The following is a 19099-nucleotide window of genomic DNA, read 5'->3' on the forward strand; positions in this document are numbered from 1 at the left end:
TGGGGAGGGCTGAGGGCGCCTGCCCTGCCTAGCTCTTTCGGTGCCCCTCCGCTCTGCCCAATTTCTCTCCTCTCTTTCCCTAGACTCGCCCAAGACGAACTCTCTATCATTTTTGTTGCTCTGTGGTGCTGTTGAGCTGCGGCTGACGTTTACGTATTCCCCTTTAACGGTGTCTCAGACACACACACACACACACGCACACGCTTGTCGGCGCCAAGTGAGTGCGTGTGTGTGCCGCAGGTCCGCTGCTCCTCCACATCTTTTCTTTCTTTCCCGTTTGGCCGATGTGCTCGGTGTGCGGCGTCCGCGTGACACATCTCTCTTCGAACACGCAAACATTAGTGTTGCGGTCCTGCCCGCTGTGCTTCCCTCCAGTTGCGCCTGTCGCGCTGCTGCGCCTCTCCTCCCCTCCGTTTTTTGTTGGCAGGATCGCTCACGCGTGCTTCTCGGTGCCTGGCTCTCTGTGCGCTTGTCCAATCGTAGACGACGACCACACAGAGCATCCAAGCACGCAAGGTGACGGAGCCGCCCCCGCCCTCCCCTCTCCTTCCCGTCCCTTCTCTTCCTAGCACACACCTGCACAGTCGCTTCGCCAACACAGTTGCGCAGGTGCACGCACGCAACGCCTGCCGAAGCACGAGCGCTTTTCTCCCTCGTCTCTCTTCCTGGACGCCTTTCGAGTGCTGTGTTTCGTGCGCCTCTGTGCCCTTCCTCCCCTCCCCTTCCTCCTCCTCTGCTCCCTTTTCTCCCTCCCTCCCATGCGTCTCTGTAGATTGTCGATGCCGAGCAGCTCTCTGTGTCCCTCCCTCTGTCCGTCTTCCTTTATCTGGCTGCTTTCTTGCGAAGACGCACACATAACAACAACAAAGAGGAGGAGGCGAGGAGGAGGGCGCGATACTCTTGACATCCGTTTTACAGATTTCCAATGCCTGTGTCGCCCCGCGTGCCTCTTCTCTGGAGTGCTTCCCGTGCCGCTCGCCGCCCTTTTTCTGTCCATCGGTGACGCAAACACACGGGGCCTCCTCTCTTCTCTTTTCTCTTGTTGCCGCCCTTTTATTTTAATCTTCACCGCCACATCTGGCTAACTAAAGCAGGCAAGCACACACACACACACACACATACACGAGCAAATAAGGATGTGCTTGTGCGTGTGTGCATGGGCACGCGCGCTGTACGCGCGCGGATGACCATTTCTTGTTGTGCCCCCACACGCCCTCCCTAACCTATGAAGGAACAGCAGACCACACGCAGAAAACGGCTTATCAAACGCACAGCGCCTCTAGCGGGCGCTGTGCTGGTGTGCATGCCGGCCGGCAGCAGCAACGACGCAACGGCGTTGGACGTTTCGCGTGCGCGTGCCCGCGCAGGCAATGAAAGAGCCGCTGTTGAGCGTCAACCTTCGTCACTGGCGGTGCGTGTGCATGTGTGTGTGCAGGAGGGCTTCAGCGACAGCGCGGCGCTCCTCAATCATGAGGGACATGGCTGAGAAGAGAAGACGCGAGAGTGCAACGGGTCGGGATCTGCAAGTGGGCACCGACGACACCGCCAAGGTGGCGAGGACACACACACACACATAAACAGACGCCCGCAGAGGTGTTAATCAGTGCCTTGCTCTCGCTCTATGTCGATCTCGTGCATCACGGCGACTGCTACTTCTCCCCCACCGTGCTGCACCACTCTCCCTCATGTGCTGACGCACGTGCTTGCTCTTCAGCTACTCTGGAATCTCTGTCGTCATCTCGCGCCTCTTTTCTTCGATCGTTTCTTCGCTTTTTTTTTTCGTCTCACGTCCCATATCGATGGCTCCACCTGGCAGACACAACTCACGCACGCAAAACACCCGGCACGGGGCCCAAAGAGTCGTGCAGCGCCTGCCCCTTGCCCTTGTTTTCTCACGATATCCTGGCTGTGCGTGCATGCGCCTCCCCTTCTACGATCGTCATTTTCTTTGTTGCTGCTCTTGCTCACGCTGATGCCCGCCACCGCGAAGCCACCACCACCCACCACCGCCACTGAAACGACCGCTGACGGCCTTGTGTGGCTGCTCCGAGGCCCGCCGTTGTGAGCATGCGAGGACGGTCTACTGCGCGTGCAGCCACGGTGCACCGTGACTTCAGAAGCCGCCAATGATGAGGGCGAGGGCAGAGGCGGGAATACCGACAGCGGTGGCGGCGATGGCAGGGCCGCGGACACGGTGCTGACCACACTATCTCCAACAATGGTCACAGAGGCGGGGGCCGCCAGCCGCGGCAGTGCCACGGCAGTGGATGGCGCAACGCGGACGAGGCACCTCTGGATGCCACTCCTCCCACTTCAGGACCTGGTTAAGCAGTTCACCACCCACCTAAACCACTACGGCCTCACGGAACATGTGCCGAAGGCGCTCGTTGGTGCTACGGCTATGGTCAGTGCTGTCACTGACGCCGCCAAGGACGACGCCGACAGCAGCGACGGCGAACTGCATCGTGCTCTAGAGGCCTTCGCCCAGTACGCGCACGAGACGGCCTCGGTCGAGCTGAGCGTTGATGTCTTCGACTCGATCCGGGGCGCATACATGCTGCACATGCACCCGCTTCGCGCGGCAGCAGCTCGCGCTGCAAAGTCTGACGACGCTGGTGAGACAGCATCGCTGCGGCACGTGCCAGGCCTGTCCATCGTGCGTGGCTGCAGCGGCTGCTTCCTCCACCCCCTGCCGGGTAGACGCGGCGCTTCAGGCTGGGCTGCGCCGGTGGCGGCATAGACATCCATGCCGTCACGCAAGGCTACCCGGCGGAGACGGAGGAGCGCATGTTTATGCGTTCAAATCTTCAGCGATGCCACGGACGAGGGGCTATCCGCCTTGCGCGAGTTCCAAACAGCGATCGCAACAGACTCGGAGGGGGCGGCCGCGGCGCCGGCTAACGAGGACGGGGGGGGGGCTCCGGCGCTGTAGCTGCCGACCGTCCTTGCACTGCATCAGACGCATCAAAAACCGACACGTCTGTCGAAGCCTCCGTGCCGGTGGCGGCCGCGTTGTCGTCTGCCCCCGAGCAGAGCACCGGGCAAGCACGCCAATGCAGTAAAGACCACGACAGAGCTGACTGGGCAGAACTCTTGGTTCGGTGGCGCCTGTCAGGGAGCGCATAACCGCGTAAAAGGTGCCGCACTCAGCAACGCTACTGCGTGCGTCTGCACGCTTGCGACCTGCTACTCTCCCCCAGCAGCTTTTCGCCATCTCGTGGAGGGAGGACCTCGCGGCGGCGCGCGTACTGCTGGCCGATGCATCCGCGCTGCTGCGGTGCTGCTACGAGGTTTTCGACACCCTCCCGGCCACCTCCTCACCTGCCGAGCCGTGGTCGCCTTTCTCGGCGTCCTCTGCATCTCTGTGCGGCCTCTCCGGGCTCCACATGCGCGCCGCCGTTCCAGCCGCACTGCAACGCGGTGCCCTGTTTCAGGTGCGCGGCTGCCTTACCTGCTCTTTGGCGAGGAGCCAGCCCCCGCTTATGCGACAGCGCCGTTCGGCAGCATGCCGGAAGACGGCTGTGGTGTGCCTGCGGGGGCCGCTGCGACTCCGGCCATTGACCTACTCGCCGCGGCGTTGATGTTATCAGCACCGTCCGCAGCAGCTTGAGCGTCGATGCTGGCCGCCCGTGCTCCGCTCGCTCTCGACCGTGTCTTCCTCAAGGCGCTGCCGAAGCTGCATCCGGCCATCCTAGTGCTCACGAGTGACGTCCGCGAGGACGAGGTGGTGCCGACGACACTGCCGGAACGCGTATACAGCGCATGGTAGGCGCGTGCGGCGGCAACGCCCGTGCAGGGCACGTGCAGCCCCGCCGCAGCCACCACGACCGCCGCTCCCATCACCGCATCTGCCCCGCCGAAAAGCTCGGGCACTAGGGCTGTGAGGCGCAAGCGTGCGGCTGCATCTGCTGGCGCTGGTGATGTGGGAGACGAGGAGAGAATGAATCTATTTCACCATCGTTACGTCCACCTCCGTGAGTGCTTCAGCTCTCTGGCCCACCTGTGCCCTGAGCTTCCAAAATTGCGCTTTAGGGGAACGGAGGCGTACACGATGGCACTCTTCTGCCTGCCGCGTAACGCGTCGCTGCAGGCGCTGGGGGGGGACACTGGCATATCGACTGGGCTGCTCAGCCGAGGCTCAGGACAACGTGCGTGTCGCCATCGCGCTCACAGCGCTGGAAGAGTCGGCTGGAGGCGCACTAGCCGCCAAGTTGGGCCGCCGCAGCTAACCCCCCCCCCCAACTCCATGCATCTGCCTCGTCGCCCGCCGGGGATGCTACCTTTACGCTTGAAGTCATCACTACCGCGTTGCCCCACGACAGCAGGGCGGACCTGCTCAAGTACGCCCATGCGTTTCTCGCTCGCTGAGGGGTCTGTGTGCGCCGTCGCCGCCGCGGCTGCCATTGACGTCATCATCGCACCTCTTCACCACTCTTCACATTTCGCTCTCCCCCGTTGTCGCCCTCGAAGCGTCGTGACACACACGCACACACACGTGTCCACAGACAGAGCCAGGTAGACGCGGATGCGCATGCGCATGCATCTCCTCGCTCTTGCACGGTGTTCCTCTTGCACTACGGCAGCGCCACCGGACCGGCGCTGATCATGATGCTGCTCATCAGCTGTATCGCACGCACGCTCTCTGTCTGTCTCTCTGCGCCCGTGCATGTGATGTGCGCTCCGTCGATGGCGAAGAGAAGGCGAAGAGCGAACATGGCGTGCCAAGCGCTCGCGAGCAGCAGCAGTAGCAGCAAGCAGCGAGGCCTTGGAAACGAAGAGAAAGATGGCGCAGCTGCAAGGAGTGCGCGCGCGGCCTCATGATCTGTAGGAAGAGGCAACAGAGAGCGGAGGAGAGCATGGCCATGCGCACATGTATAGTTGCGCCATTTTATTTCCACATAAAACAGAGACAGCACTCTTGCCGTCATGCTGCGCGCATCTGCGTGTGCGCGTCGCTCTCCTTCCTATGACGCGGCACCGACCTTGAGTAAACGCACTGCACGGATGCGTCACCACCACCACCTTAGCGGGCGATCGGAACCCCTCCCTTTCCATTCCTTCAGTGACAGCAGTTGCGTTGAAGTTCGGCCCTGCTATCCTCCTCCTCCTCCTATGTATGTGTCTTCAGCTGCCTCTTAGCCTGTGCTGCACGTCACGACGACGACGACGATGGCATTGCACAACACTTCATTGCCCTTCCGCCCCCGCTGTTGCTGCTGCCACCCTCTCCCTTCTCCCCCTCTCTCGCTCGGTCTGTATGTCTTGCCCAACCTCTGCCGCAAAACCTCCCCCTGCCCCCCAACACACACAAACACACACACACACACACACACACACACACACACGCATGCGTGATCCTCGGCAACAAGCATTCACGCGCGTGCCGTTGCCACCCCTCCATCGTGACCACCTCTCCCTCAGCGCAGCGTCAAGAGCGAGTCAGCGGAGGGGACGCGGAAACGGAGCCCAAGGCGGGGACGAGCAGAGAAGTGGAGGCTGGACCCCCTGACACGGGATCACTGGCGCGCGGCCGGAACACACGCACGCACCCCTCGGCGTCCTTCTCCCGCTCTGTCCGCGTGCGGGTGCGTTTTTCCGTTACCCGCCAAGCGCACGGCGACCGAGGGCTGAGCTCAGCCGCCGCCGCTCCTCCAGCTGCTCCACCTCTTCGTGAGCACGACAGCGGCCTGCCTTCAGGTGAGCTCTGTCCTGCTGCTCATCAGCGCGCACACGCGTAGAGGCACGCGAGCAGTTCCAGTAGGAGACCACCACCAGCCATGTACCACCCTCTCCCGCACGGGGGTGGCGGCAGCTCGAAGAGTGTTGAGCTGCACGTGGACGGCCGCGTCTCGCAGGTCTCCCTGCAGGCGGCGGCACACGCGACCGTGGCGGACCTTCTCTCGACTGCCGTCGCAGCCTCATTGTCAACCATGTCAACAAAGACGCTTTCACCGCGGGAGTTGGCGAAGGGGTTTGCCTGCACCGACACGGCGGGCAACAGGGTCGACCTGAGCGCTCTGGCGGTCTCCGTCCCGCCACAGCTGGTGGTGACGCACACCGCGACTGCCGGCAGCGGTGGTGGCGGTAGCGCGGGCCGTGGCGGCGGTTCTGGCCGCTCGGTGTTGTCAGCGTCGGCACCTGGCCGTGGGCGCGGCCGGGGCAGGGGGCGCGGGCGTGGGCGATGCGGCGGGCGGGGACGTGGCGGCGCGGCCGCTGCTGCGAAGGCTCAGATAGCGGTGGATGACGAGGAGGATGGCGAAAATGGTGTTGACGCCGAGGACGGAGATGACGGCGAAGAGGCGGAGTCCGGCGGTGCTTTCAGAGGCATCGCCAGCGACGGTGCCACGGCAGAGGAAGACGAGAGCGCCAGCGATGAGCCCGACGGTACGTCGGAGGGCTACAGCTCCGACGACGAGGACAGCTCCGAAGAGGAGGACAGCGACAACGCCGACTCCTCACTGGCCACAGCGAGCACAAGCACCACCACGACGCGCTCACGGGGCGACCGCGGCGGAGCGACCTCAAGTGCCGGCCGTGGGCGTGGACGTGGTCGCAGCGGCAGTGGGCGAGTCGCGGGTCGGACGTCAGCCGCGTCTTCGCGAGGCTCCTCGGCGCCCCCGACGCCGACAGCGGCGAGCGCCACGGCTGCGCGGCGCACTCGCAGGCGCAGTGTCTCGGGATCGCCGCTGCTCTTCACCCCTGACGGGCTACCCATCAAGCGCAAGCGCGGGCGACCACCAAAGAGTCAGCAGCTGGCGTTTGCGACCGCCGCTGCTGCTGCTGCTGACGCTGCGGCCGCATCGAGCGGCACCATGAGCACTGCCGCTGGTGAGAAGCCGCCGCGACGGACGCGGCGGAGCGTCAAGGAGGCGCTAGCTGAGGCGGCAACGGAGGAGGTGAAGCCACGCCGGGGTGGGCGACGCCGTCGCGCCGACGCGGAGTCAGAGGAGCTGAAGGGGCAACAACGCGCAAGCGCCAGTTACAAACTCAAGGGCCGCAGCTCTGCCGTCACCGTCGCGTCAGTTGACGACGTTACCGGCACTCTTAGCGGCAGCGACCGACGAGGTGGATGGCGGAGGGGTAGCGGTGACGCGGTCACTAAGCGCAGTCGGTCGCCGTCACCCCCCTCACAGTCGTCTGGAAACAGCAGCACCACCACCACCGCGGCGGCGGCGACCCCGCTATTTACTGTGCCCGCTGTGATCGTGACCGCTGTCGATGGCACGGGCGGCGGATGCGCCACTCCGCTTTCCCCAGGCGCCCTCACCGCATTGGCGAGCGGTGCGGCCACGAATGCGGCCAGTGCGACGTCTGCTCCTGGCGCTCGTACCATTGCCGCCCTCGAGCAGCAGCAGCAGGAGCAGCCGCTACGCCAGCAGCGCCGCCGTGTGCGCCTTACGTATAACGCTTTCTACCCATCATCCGCTTTACACGCTGCGGTGCCAGCCACCATGGGCACCTACGGCGGTAGCGGAGCGGGCGGGGGCACCGCGGGGGCACGCGCGCATCAGGCGCACAGCACCGCCGCTGCAGCACCGTTGGAGGACCCTTCGGCGAGGCCGATGAGGCCGCGCTACGTTTGGAACGGCGGAGACCGCTACCAGCAGCACAGCTTGCCCTCCGCGGCGTCATCGTCGCCTGCCAACGACGTGCAGCTTGGTGGTCGTGGCGTGCGGACGATTTTCAGCGAGGCGTGGGCCACGCTGTCTTCTTGCCTCAGCAGCACTACAGAGCGCCAAGGCGCTTCATCCACTGCGAGCGTGTCCCCCACGATGGTGGACCCCTCACACACGACGAGTGCAAGCCAGCTTTACATGCAGGCGCAGCGGATCGTGTCCTCGTGGCGTGCCGAGCAGCACCGCACGCCGTCAATGTTGCTTAGCCACCCCTACAGCCCGCTGTTGATGCCTGGACTGCGCGTGTATCAGCACCCGCTGCCGCTGCTGGCGTCGACACCCGCTTCTCTCGCAGCGCCGGCGGACGCCAACGCGGCGACGCCCAGCACTGATCGGCTCAGTGCCGTAAAGGCGGAAGCGGACGACGAGGAAAGCGGCGCGGGGTCGCGCCATCGCCGCCATCATCGATGTGGCGCTGCACCACACACGACATCGGTGGCGGCCGCTGGGCCCGGTGCGGAGTGCGGCAGCAGCCGCGTGTACTGCTATCCGAACCAGACGCTGATTGTTCCCGTGGTCGTCGGCGGCTGCGTGCAGCTCGTCAACCCGGAGAGCAAGGACAAGAGCCACCAGTGGACGGTGTACGTGCGCGGCTTGTGGAACGGCCATCCGGAGGAGGTCGCCGGCGCGAATGTGCGGCCGCCGTCGTCATCGCACGTGCAGCAGCTCAGGGCATTCCCCTCGTCGCCGTCCTCGACACCACCTGCTCGGTCGAACAACTCGCGCGCCAGCCTCGGCGACAGCAGCGCAGCTGCTGACCGTGGTGGTGGCGGGGGCGCTGCTGCTGCTGCTGCCGCCCTCGGCGCGATGGGCGATTCGCAGGCCTCTGTCTTTAGCGCCTCGACCGCATCGCCGGATGACTACCTGTCGGACTTCATTGACAAGGTGGTGTTCGTACTGGACGAGAGCTTCGTGCCGTGTGTGCGCACCGTCTCCTCGGCTCCATTTGAGCTGACGGAGGTGGGGTGGGGCGAGTTCATTGTGTCTATGCACGTGTACCTGAAGGTGCCGGTGCACACCAGCGCCTCCCGGCGGGCACAGGGGCAGCTCCTCGAGTACTACTGCGGCTTCAACGGCCGCACTGCAATGCAGACGTGCGACGGTCGTGGCACGAAGCCGCACGACCCCGTCTCGACGTACGTCACTGGCGGCGTGCGTGGCCCGAGCCACTTGTGGAATGCACTGACGACGCCGCCGCCGAGCACGTCGGGCACTGTACCGCCCACCCCGGCGCTGTCGCTGCATGAGCTGCGCCACGAGTGTCACTACGACAGCTTGCTCGACATCAACTCGAACAGCGGGGCGCGTGCGACCTACTACCGTGGCCCATACCTGCCGGTGCACTTGGTGACATGCGATGCGACGTCTTCCTCAGCCTCCTCGCAGCCGTCATCATCATCGAGTGACAGCGACGCGGATGGTGGCGGTGGTAGCGACGGCGCACGCGGCCGCAGCGGCAGCGAGGTGTCCATCTGTGGTGGTAGTCCCACGGACAGCGCCCACGCACTCTCGTTCCCGACCAAGTCCGAGATGAGCGGTGACGGGTCGTTTTCCTCTTCCCGCAGCGGAAGCGTCACTCCCAGTCCGGCGCCAGCGCCTCAGCATCACGCGAGCCTGTCCTCGCAGCAGCACGAGGCGAGGATGGGTGGGTCGAACACCGCACACACCAGCAGCGGTTGCATCGCTGATGGGCAGCCGCTCGCGGGCATCGCCGCTGGCGTGGCGGACGCGTCTTCGCCGCACGCGCGACCGCCACCGCTGCCGGTGCCGACTGTCGGTCGCGGCACCGGCCGGCGCCCCCGCGGCTTTGGTGCTTCGCGAGCGCGCAGCGGTACGCCCCGCAGCCCTGCCAACGCAGGCGCTCCCAGCGCTGCAGGTGGCGGCGGCGTGCACCGCACCTTCACAGAGGTGCACGTCGGCCACGGCGGCAACGTGGTGGTGCTGCAGCACCTGCTGCGATTTAGTCACCGTCCTCGCTACGCAGCCGCTATTCCGCCAGCTCGAGACCCGCGCACGCAGGGAGTGCACCCAGAGCTGCTGGGCTACACGATGGTGGCGGAGCCCGTCGTCACGGAGCAGTATGACGAGCTCGTCATCCCGCTGGAGCCTTTCGCTGCCGTGGCAGGGCGGGGACGCAGTCAGGCCAGCCGCCGGCGGCAGACGACGCAGCGAAAGGGTGGCGAAGCATCACCGAAGAAGCCTGACACCGCGAGTGCCGAGGCGAAGCTGCACCACCTGATGGCAGCGTCGAGCAGTCTCGAGGGCCACCTGCGCGCCACGTTGCGGCGTCAGCTCTCCTTGATGTGCGATGACTCGCCATCGCAGTCGTTCCGCGCGCTGCCGCCGCTGTCCAACAGCGAGGCGCAGGCGCTCGGCCACCCGGGCGGCATCTCTTGCTGGCCGCACGTCCTCGACTACGGCAACGGCATCGAGCGTGACACATCCTACACCGCTGCCTACCTCGCGAGCATCGCGACGAGCGCAGAGATGGAGGGCTGGTTGTCGCAAGCACTCGGGGCACGGCGGGCGGCGCTGTTTGGCTCGCCGGCGGCGCCTTGTGCCTGGGTCACCACTGCCGACGACGCTGAAGAGCCGCAGCCGCAGCCGCAGCGTGACGGCGAGGCAGCGGGAGGGTGTAAGACGGAGGGGGAGGGCTGCGATGGAGTGGCGAACCGACTGCCCGGCCGAGTGGCCATTCCATCCCTCATCCCAAATCCGACCACCACCGGGACGTGGCTGACTGCGCTGGAGTACGACATGGCGAGTGCACTCTTGCGCCTCGCCGCCGGTGCCTCCGTGGTGACGGCACACGACGTCTTCTTCCACGTCGTTTTGCCGCGCGCCGACGACATTGGTGCAGCCGTCTGGTGCAACCTCCACGAAGGAACCCACGCAGCACTGACTCGGGCGAGCGCGGTCGGAGCCTTCCCTTCGGATGCCACTGGCGCCGCCGCGCTCAAGGCGGAGCCAGCGTTTGGGTGCACCTCAGAAGTGCAGCAGGAGGCCAAGAAAGGCGCAGACGTGAGAATGGAGCAGGCGTACGCCGACGAGGAGCGTGATGGTAACGAGATGCTGTCTGTGTCCTCAGCGACGGCGCTTTCTCGCGGATATCCCCTCTGCTCCCTGCGCCCCAGTGACACCGGCATTGCCGCACTGCGCAACGTGCTCTGCGCGAACAAAGGCAGCGGCTCCGCCAGCGCCACTCACCACCCAAGCCAGGAAGCGCTCATGGCGTCGCTGCTCCGTGACGGCCAAAGCCGCGGCAGCTTCGGCCACGACAGCGATGTGGCGCAGCTGATGACATGGAAAGCGGCGCTGGAGGACGCCATCGACACCATGCGCGTCGAAGCGGCGCGCCGGCAGGCCACCGCAGTCATGGAGGATCTGTAAGCTGACGTGGGCGTGGTGGCAGCGATGCAGGTGAGGGGGGGGGCGAGATCAGCGCGGCAACGCCGCTTGGCCTTGTCTGCGCAGGGCACACGCGTGCCATGCGGCAAGGGAAGGTGGACAGCCCAGCCGACGAGGTTTCCTCAACGTAGAAGAGACTAAGAAAGACAACAGGAACAACACCAACGTCGAATCCAACGACATAGACAAGATTGAGACACGCGGGCGGTGAGTGGCACCGATGCACCTCTGCTGCACCGACAGCAGGGTGTAGAGCTGCGAGAGGGAGGCAGGAGAATGGAAGATGATGGGCGTGGGCACTCGCACGCGCCGACACCTTCTCTCGCTCTCGCACGCCTTCCTGCTGATGTGCAACAACCCCTCCTGCCCTTTGCTTTCGACGTGCCATAAACAATGTGCGCGCTTTTATGACGTCTGTCTGTCGCTCTCGCACACACTTCTCCTCCTCTTCCTCTGTTGAACTCGCGCCGCACACCATCGCCGCCACGCACGCAGCAGGTGAAGCCACATTCTTCGACTGCCCCCCCCTCTCTCTCTTGCTCTCTCTCTCTCTCCGCGCGATCAGCGCCACTCTGCCTTCTCTCTGTTTTCCTTTTCAGTTTTAGCTGCCGAACGCCCATTCCTTCACGACCTCCCCCCCACCCCTCCACGGCATCCGACACGTCTTGCCTAGACCCCTCACCCTCTCCGCCCTCCTCTCAGGTGTAGCCGAGACAGGATCAACGAATCCTGAGGAAGTCTGCGCAACGCCTTTTCTCTAAAGCCTTATATATACACCCACGCACAGCCACAGAGACGCGCGGGCTTGCTGCCTTTCCACCTTCTTTCCGCCGCCGCCGCCTCTGTGTTTTTCCCTCGCCAGCACACGTGCGTCTCGCTCGCTCACTCGCGCCGTCTCTGATCTCGTGAGCGCTCGCGTGGATGTGTGTGTCTCTGCAGTCGGCCGCGCAAACCTGCTGCTGCTGCTGCTACGCGTGGATCGCACTCTTGGCGTGCCTGTGGTCGTCTTGAAGGGCGCTGCTTGCTTCCCACTGCTTTCGCTCGTCGTGTTGTGGGCCCGTAAGCAGAATAACCGTGCGTCACCAGCGATTCGTTCGCACGCACTCGACCATCTGCAGCCCTTTTCCCCAACGGTTAGACGTACCCCGCACTCTACCCAGCTCTTCACGCGGAAGGGCCTCGAGGAGACAGTATGCCGACCTTTAGCGACATCATGGCGGCGCGCAAGGCGCTGGACGGCTACGTTTATGAGACGCCGATCATCGAGAGCAACGCCCTGCATGGCAAGACGCGGCACGAGAGTGTCCTGCTCAAGTGCGAGAACCTGCAGCGCACCGGCAGCTACCACGTCCGCGGCATGACGTACCGCGTGATACGCGCCAAGGAGGAAGATCTGGGCATCAACAATTTTGTTACCCACAGCAGCGGCAACGGCGGTGCAGCGCTGGCGTGCGCGGCGAGCAACTTCCAGAGCACGGCGCACGTCGTCGTGCCGGAGGACACAAACGCCCTCATCACGCGCAGCATTCGCCTCTACCACGGCAACTTCTACTACTGCAAGCCGGACCTGAAGAGCCGTGTCGAGATGGAGGCGCGGCTCCACGCGGAGTTCAACAAGGTGGCTGGCAAGAAGCGCAACCAGTGCATGCTCGTGAACCCCTATAGCGACGAGGCCATCATCGCCGGCCACGGCACGACCGGCATCGAGATTATGCTCCAGACAGACTGCTCGGTGGACTGCGTTGTTATCCCGGTCGGCGGTGGCGCACTGCTAGCGGGGGCGGCGATCGCCGTGAAGGGCATGAAGCCGCATGTCGGCGTCTTTGCGGCCGAGCTGGCTGTGCCGCCGGATCACTACACGGTTTTCAAGCGCGGCGAGGTCATCGAGGCACGCAAGCTCAAGGGCGATGAGAAGCGCCCCAAGGGCAACAAGCACGGCATCCGAACGGAGCTGACGGACCTTGCGAACAGTTACATTGACCGCTACGTCGACGGCGTCGTGCACGTGTCGAAGGAGGAGATGTGCTACGCCTTCCGCTATGTGTACGAACGTTGCAAACTCGTCGTGGACACGAATGCTGCCATCGCCGTGGCGGCGGTGCTGGCCTGCCCCCAGGAGCTGAGCAACTACCGCCGCATCTGCATTGTGCTTTCAGGGGGTAACGTGGACCTCAACGATGTGCCGAAGATTGCGACGGCGCGGCTGTGAGGTGTGTGTGCGTGGGTGTGTCAGATGCCTGTAGCAGGCCTTTGCGCGTGATCGCGCTCACGCTTGTTCCTCGTGCAGCGGCGGCGATTGTATCAGCGCCGCTTCTCTTTCTTGTTTCACCTCCCAGTGCCTGTGTGCGCGGCTGCTCAAGTCGTTGAAACAGCCGCACGGATACACACACACACACACACACACACACACACACACACGCACACACACGCACGCACGCACGCACGCACCCAAGCAATCTCCTCTTTTCGCCCTCGCCCTACCATTCAATCCGCTCACACCAGCACGCCGACTGGAACAAGCAGGGAGAGAGGAGGAGGGGGTGTTGAGAGCAAGGGAGGGAGCGCGCTGTGAGCGCATCGGTGCAGCCGTTTGGGCGCGTCTCGCTCTCGCTCCAGACGCCTGTGCGTGTGTGCCATGTGCGCGTGTGTGTGTGTGCCGGCGTCAAGACTGCGGAGAAGGACGAGTTCACACGCATCAACGGCGGCAAAGGCTTAAAAGAAGTTATGTATACACATATAGCAACTTGTCAACTCTTTTACAGAGCATGAGTTCAGTTTCACTCGACCCCACCGGGCCTGTCACAGGTGTCCGATCGCGTGGTGCGGAGCAGCCCTAGACACACACGCGCTGTAGAAGTGCGCCAGCCCAGTCACCTTAGCACGGCCTCTGCCTCGAACCCTGCCCACATGCCCGCCGCGCAGGTCGCTCCGACGCCGCACTATCCAGGTCGTGACCGCTGACATCCGCAGCGATACATCGCGCTGACCTCCCCCACGTCGTGGGCGCTCGACCTTGCCACCGCCAGAAGTGTTTGTGCCTTGGGTAGGGATAGGGCGGAAGCGGGGGGGTGCTGGACCCTAAGACATCACGCACTGAGAGGCGTGTGCGTGTGTGTGCGGGTGGCCTCCCCCCTCCCCCCGCCCCCACCCCACGTCATCGAAGACGCCTCTGAGAAGGAAGGAACGAAGTGAGGCTGCAGTAGAAGACTCCTCCTTCCGCTGCTTTCCCCGATTTTTCACTCGCTTCACCGTCCGCCATTGCGCCTTGATAGCGCAGCAGACGTCTGCCGGCCGATCCGTGCCAGCGCAGGGCATCTTGGCATGAGACGCAGGACGCTGCTCGATGCATTGAGGCTTGTGGCGAGCCACCTGCTGTTTGCGGAGTACCCTGATCAACCTCTCCGACTCTTGTCTGTTCCTTCATTTGTTTCTGCTGCCTGTTAAGTGTTCGTTGTCCCGACCTCCTCTTCTTCCTCTTTCTTCCTCGCCATCCTCACGCGTCTGCGCCGCTGTTGTGTTGCACGCTCACACGTGCAGGCGCACATATACGCGTACACACAAATACATACATATACGAGTGAGCGTGAGTCACCGAGCTGGCATATGCGTGTGCGTGTGCCTGTGCGTGTGTGTTCTGTACTCTTCTGCGGCTGCTGCAGGACCTCTTCCTCCCTCTCCCTTCTTCCACCCCGTCCCCTCGCATCACAAGTCGGTTATGTCTGCGTAGGACGAGCAAGACGCGAAACGCAGCGAAGCGGCGGCACTTTCGAGTTAGAACGTTATCTTGTTTCTTGTTGGTGCCTCCCTGCCGCTCATGCTGGGGGGGGGGCTTGTCCATTGATACATAACAAGCTAACGCAACTCGATGACGAGGCGCTGAGAGAATGTGAGCGAGGGCCGACGCCGACGCCGACGCAGTGAGGGAGATGAGGAGAGAGGGAGAGGGAGGGGGATAGGGAGGTATAAAAGAGGGGCGTCTGTGTGTTCTCGTTCCGCCCTTCTCGCTCTCTTTTCTCACACCGTCCGCGTTGGTACTTGCGTGAACGGGCTTGTTCGTGGCGCTTCCGAACGATGTGTACACCTGTATTCTCGTCTCGCGATGGCCATGCCTCTCTTCACGCGCGCGCGCGTGCGGCGTTCTGCGAGCTACTCCCACCCTCCTTCCCCGGCATCTGTGAGGCGTGCGAGTTCTCTCGCTGCCCGAACACTTTCTGTGCGCGCAGCCATGCCTGCGTGAGTCGCTCTCTCCCCTCTCTCACGCGCAACCACGAGTGTGACGGCGCTATGCCCGTACGCGCTTGCACGTATGCGAGCATGTGCCTCGTGCGTGCGCCGCTCGGTGTCTCTACGCGCCCCCATCTTTCTCCCCGCTGGTTCTCGGTGCGACCTCCTATCCCCACTCACTCGCACACACACATACGCACTCTCTCTCTCTCTCGCTACCCAAGCCATCCTCGCGCTCCGCCATGATGCTTTCTGCCTCATCCTCGAGCTCGTCGAGTCGGTGGGGGCCACCACTCGAGCGGCCAGCATCTCCGCAGCATCCGCAGCAGCAGCAGCAGCAGAGGGTGCTGCAGGGGAATGCCCATTTTATGTCTCTCCTGCAGCGACCTCGAGAGGGTCCTCCGCTGCCCCAGGTGCCCGCGGACAACGCCGTCCCTGCCCCGCGTGTCGCCGCCCCCTTGCCGGCGCAGGAGCAGCAGCAGCCGTTGCCGTCCCACAAGCCATCCTTCACTGCGACCGCTGCGGTCCTCTCGCCGAACGCGTTTGTGCAGGCGCCGCCGCAGCTGCAACGTGAACGCGAGCATCCGCAGCACCGAAGTGTGCCGGCTGATGGCACCAGCGCAACAGCGACGAGTCGTGGCGGTGGCGGTGACATCGACGACTCATCTTCTGCCCCGAGCGATGCCAGCGTGCCAGCGTCGTGGCCGTGCGAGAGCTCTGCTCTACCGCACCACGATGAAGACAGCGGCAGGTCTAGCGACGGCACGTACCAGTTCACCACGACCAGCTCCACGATGACCGGGCGACGCCCGGTTTCACCCGAACACACTACATCAGTGAGGTCGAGCGATGATACGACGTGCTTGGTTGACCTGCGGCGGCGAGATGCCGCTCAGGTTGAGAAGTGCGACCGTAGGCGTCCAACAGCGCCGGGTGCCGTCGGCGCCAGCGCCGCTGTTGTGTCACCATCGTTTTCGACGTCGTCGTGCGGGTGCCCATCGAATTGCGCGTGCCGAAGCGACGCATCAGACGACGACGTCTTTGGCGTTTCGGTTGATGCTCACGGAAGAGCGAGACCGGCGTGGCGTGTGCGCCCTGCAAGTTGGCCACGCGCGGCCAGCGCCGATGAGCGACTTGACGCGTGCACGGACTGCAGAGAGAGAGCTGCACAGGACATGACACGCTGCAGTGACGCCTCCTCGGAGACAGGCACGACACCGCTGCAGCGGAGCAGTGAAGAGGACGGCGACGACCTCTGCAGCTCCTGCCGTCAGCACCGCTGTGATTGCGGCCATCCTTCCTTTGAGTGGCGCCGAGCTCAGCGCGGCGACGGTGAGTTTTCACTCAAGCTGTCGAGTCAGGGCAGTTCCGAGGGCGACAGCGGGAGTGGCGAAGACGCTTCGCTGTGTAGTCTCTGCAAAGACGCCGCACGCACACGTGCGGTGCACCAGGCCGGTGCTGCCGCATTCTTCGCTCACCAAGAGGACCCGTTCAGCGAAGCCGTGCGCGAGGATAGACGGTGCGCGGGGGTGCCCCCGCTCTTACGCCTTTCTACTCCATCTTCCTCCGCTTCTACCAAGCGCGGCAGCGCGAGCGACGCCGTGACGATGGCGCAGCGCGAGCGGGCTGATCGACGAATGGTATACATGCAGAGCGCCGCCGCACTCGCCAGTGACGCAGGCGGTGAGCGCCGTGGTGCGCACGACGCTGCCGTTGCAGCGGTAAGAGGGCTGGATCGTTGCACGGGCAGCACGCAGACAGACACCGTCGCCGCAGCTGCGGCGACGGCTAGTCTATCAGAGGAGCAGCGCCGCCTCCACGCGGAGCAAGAGGCGGCGGCGCTGAAGAGCATCGCTGCTGCTCACGTCGCCGAGGTGACACGGCCACTGCTGCAGGGCGAGCTGGCCAGCTTTGAGGCCCGCGCGGCCGTGCAACAGCAGGCGCGCTTCGATGTAGTGGAATCGCAGCTGCGGGTGTACCTTGACGAGTTTCGACAGCGCATGCAGGAGCTGAGTGATCTCCAGATGCAGCAGCATGCTACTCGGCAAGAAGAAGCGGAAGCGGTACGGCGCGCTGCTGCCCGTGTCGACCGTGCCACCTCCCCGATGGACAGTGCTCTCATCGCAGAAGCGGCTGCTTCCACCCCGCAAGCTGCTCCGTCGCCCGTGCCACCACAGCGCACCGTCGGGACACAGCACTCGGACGGAACCCTCGAGTTGTTGACAGTCGTGCGCACAGAGGCCGCGTCATGGATGGCGCAGCTGCTTTTCTCCATCGAAGCCGAGCGACGCGATGCCGTGATGCAGGACGAGGCCGAGTCTCGCGACCGGCTCCTACACGTTATGGAAGAGCCTCGCCGGCGTCAGCTGCTGCGCTATCAAGCGGAACTGCTCCACTGGCAGCAAGAGTGCGCGGCAGTACGTCACCGAGCCTCCTTCGCGTCCGATTTACTCGCGCTGGAGCTACGTGAGCGGCTTGTGCGGCAAGAGCTGAATGAGGAGGCGTCCGTGGCGCGGCGCGAGCTCGGCGAAGCCTTTGAGCGGCAACGCTGCCAAGCTGCGGAGGCGGCGGCGCACTCTCAAGTGAAAGCACTCGAGGACGAGCTCGTCAAGGTGCGATCGAAGTTGTCCATTGTTGAAGCCGAACACGCCGACACCCTCGAGCACGCGAAGCAGCTTCGCCTGCAGCTTATCCACGCGTTGCGCATGCCTACCGTGACGCTCGTCGATCGCTCGGGCGTGCCTGCAGCAGCTCGTTGCGCTGGTGACGCCGCCGCCTCCGCTGCGTACGCCTACGCCAACGCGACGGCAGAAACGGGGCCCGGTGACACGTTGGGCATGCGTGGAGACACCCAAGGCTGTGCTGATCGCGCTCTGAAGGCTCACGCTGCTTCATCGACGGGATCAGGCACCGGCGTGGCCGCGTGGCACACTGTGCCGAGCGGGATCCACGAAGGACTGGAGGACTTGCCTGTGCATCGGCGCTTCGCCCGCGCGCATCAAGAGGCGCTGCGCGTGACTCGGGCACAGTGCCGCACCGTGTGATGCCTCTCCCGATGCCCGGAGCGGTTTTGTCGGGTCTTTTTTTTTGCTTTGCGATCGGCCGTGGCGCTCGCGCGTGTGCCCGGCGGCTGTCGCCTCCTCATAGAAGAGCACCATAGACCGTAACGGAGCGGCAGCGTGCCCGTTCTCCTTTTTTTCTCTCCCCTCGCCGACGGCATAAAAGTTTACTCGTAACAGACAGCGGCGTTTGCGTGTGCGAGGACGAACGCCGACGTGACCACCGTTCACAGCATGATGGCATGGGTCACGTGTAGTATTAGCGTGCGCGGCTCACCCTCTACGCCCTTCGAAGGGGCACGCTCGCTTCGCCGTCCTTCTTGCCGTGCCGCATCACCCCCTTCGCGTGCTTCGCCGCTGCCGGCGCACGCTCTTCGAAGGCAAACAGGGGAAACGGAAAACAAGAACGCTGATTTTGGCGCGCGTGCACATGCGCTCCGACTACATGTGCTGCGTCTCTCCGCGTGATGCTTCCGCCCACTTGATGCTCCACCCCCTCCCCCTCTTCCTCTTCCCCCTCACGTGCGCATGAGGCAAAGAGGGAAAGGCCAAATGTGCGGTGTGGCGCACCGCGCGAGCACACCTGGTGACCTCCCTCAACGTCTTCGCCCTCTTCTCGCCCTCTTCTCCTTCCCTCCCTTCTGCGTGCACCTCATGCAGTCAGCGTGTGTCTCGCCATCTCTCTCTCTCTGCTTGCTTGCAGCGGGAGGTGTGCGACTCCAGCAGCCACCG

At 64.1% G+C, this 19099-nt stretch overlaps 4 protein-coding genes across 4 annotated transcripts; all 4 read left to right on the forward strand.

Moving 5' to 3' along the window:
- Positions 1 to 2218: 2218 nt before the first annotated feature.
- LINJ_06_0740 (hypothetical protein, unknown function) lies at positions 2219 to 2740 on the forward strand (the record flags this gene model as incomplete). The annotated part of the gene is made up of 1 exon (XM_001463117.1): positions 2219 to 2740. The coding sequence occupies one exon, from the start codon at positions 2219 to 2221 to the stop codon at positions 2738 to 2740; it is 522 nt and encodes a 173-aa protein (XP_001463154.1).
- A 3037-nt stretch (positions 2741 to 5777) lies between these two features.
- Positions 5778 to 11066, forward strand: LINJ_06_0750 (conserved hypothetical protein; the record flags this gene model as incomplete). The annotated part of the gene is made up of 1 exon (XM_001463118.2): positions 5778 to 11066. The coding sequence occupies one exon, from the start codon at positions 5778 to 5780 to the stop codon at positions 11064 to 11066; it is 5289 nt and encodes a 1762-aa protein (XP_001463155.2).
- A 1210-nt stretch (positions 11067 to 12276) lies between these two features.
- Positions 12277 to 13293, forward strand: LINJ_06_0760 (putative serine-threonine dehydratase; the record flags this gene model as incomplete). The annotated part of the gene is made up of 1 exon (XM_001463119.1): positions 12277 to 13293. The coding sequence occupies one exon, from the start codon at positions 12277 to 12279 to the stop codon at positions 13291 to 13293; it is 1017 nt and encodes a 338-aa protein (XP_001463156.1).
- Positions 13294 to 15550: 2257 nt separating this feature from the next.
- On the forward strand, positions 15551 to 18352 carry LINJ_06_0770 (conserved hypothetical protein; the record flags this gene model as incomplete). Its single annotated transcript, XM_001463120.1, has 1 exon — positions 15551 to 18352. The coding sequence occupies one exon, from the start codon at positions 15551 to 15553 to the stop codon at positions 18350 to 18352; it is 2802 nt and encodes a 933-aa protein (XP_001463157.1).
- Between the last annotated feature and the right edge of the window lie 747 nt (positions 18353 to 19099).

The sequence above is a fragment of the Leishmania infantum genome, chromosome 6 (genome assembly GCF_000002875.2).
Source record: "Leishmania infantum JPCM5 genome chromosome 6".
NCBI classification, from domain to species: Eukaryota; Euglenozoa; class Kinetoplastea; order Trypanosomatida; family Trypanosomatidae; genus Leishmania; species Leishmania infantum.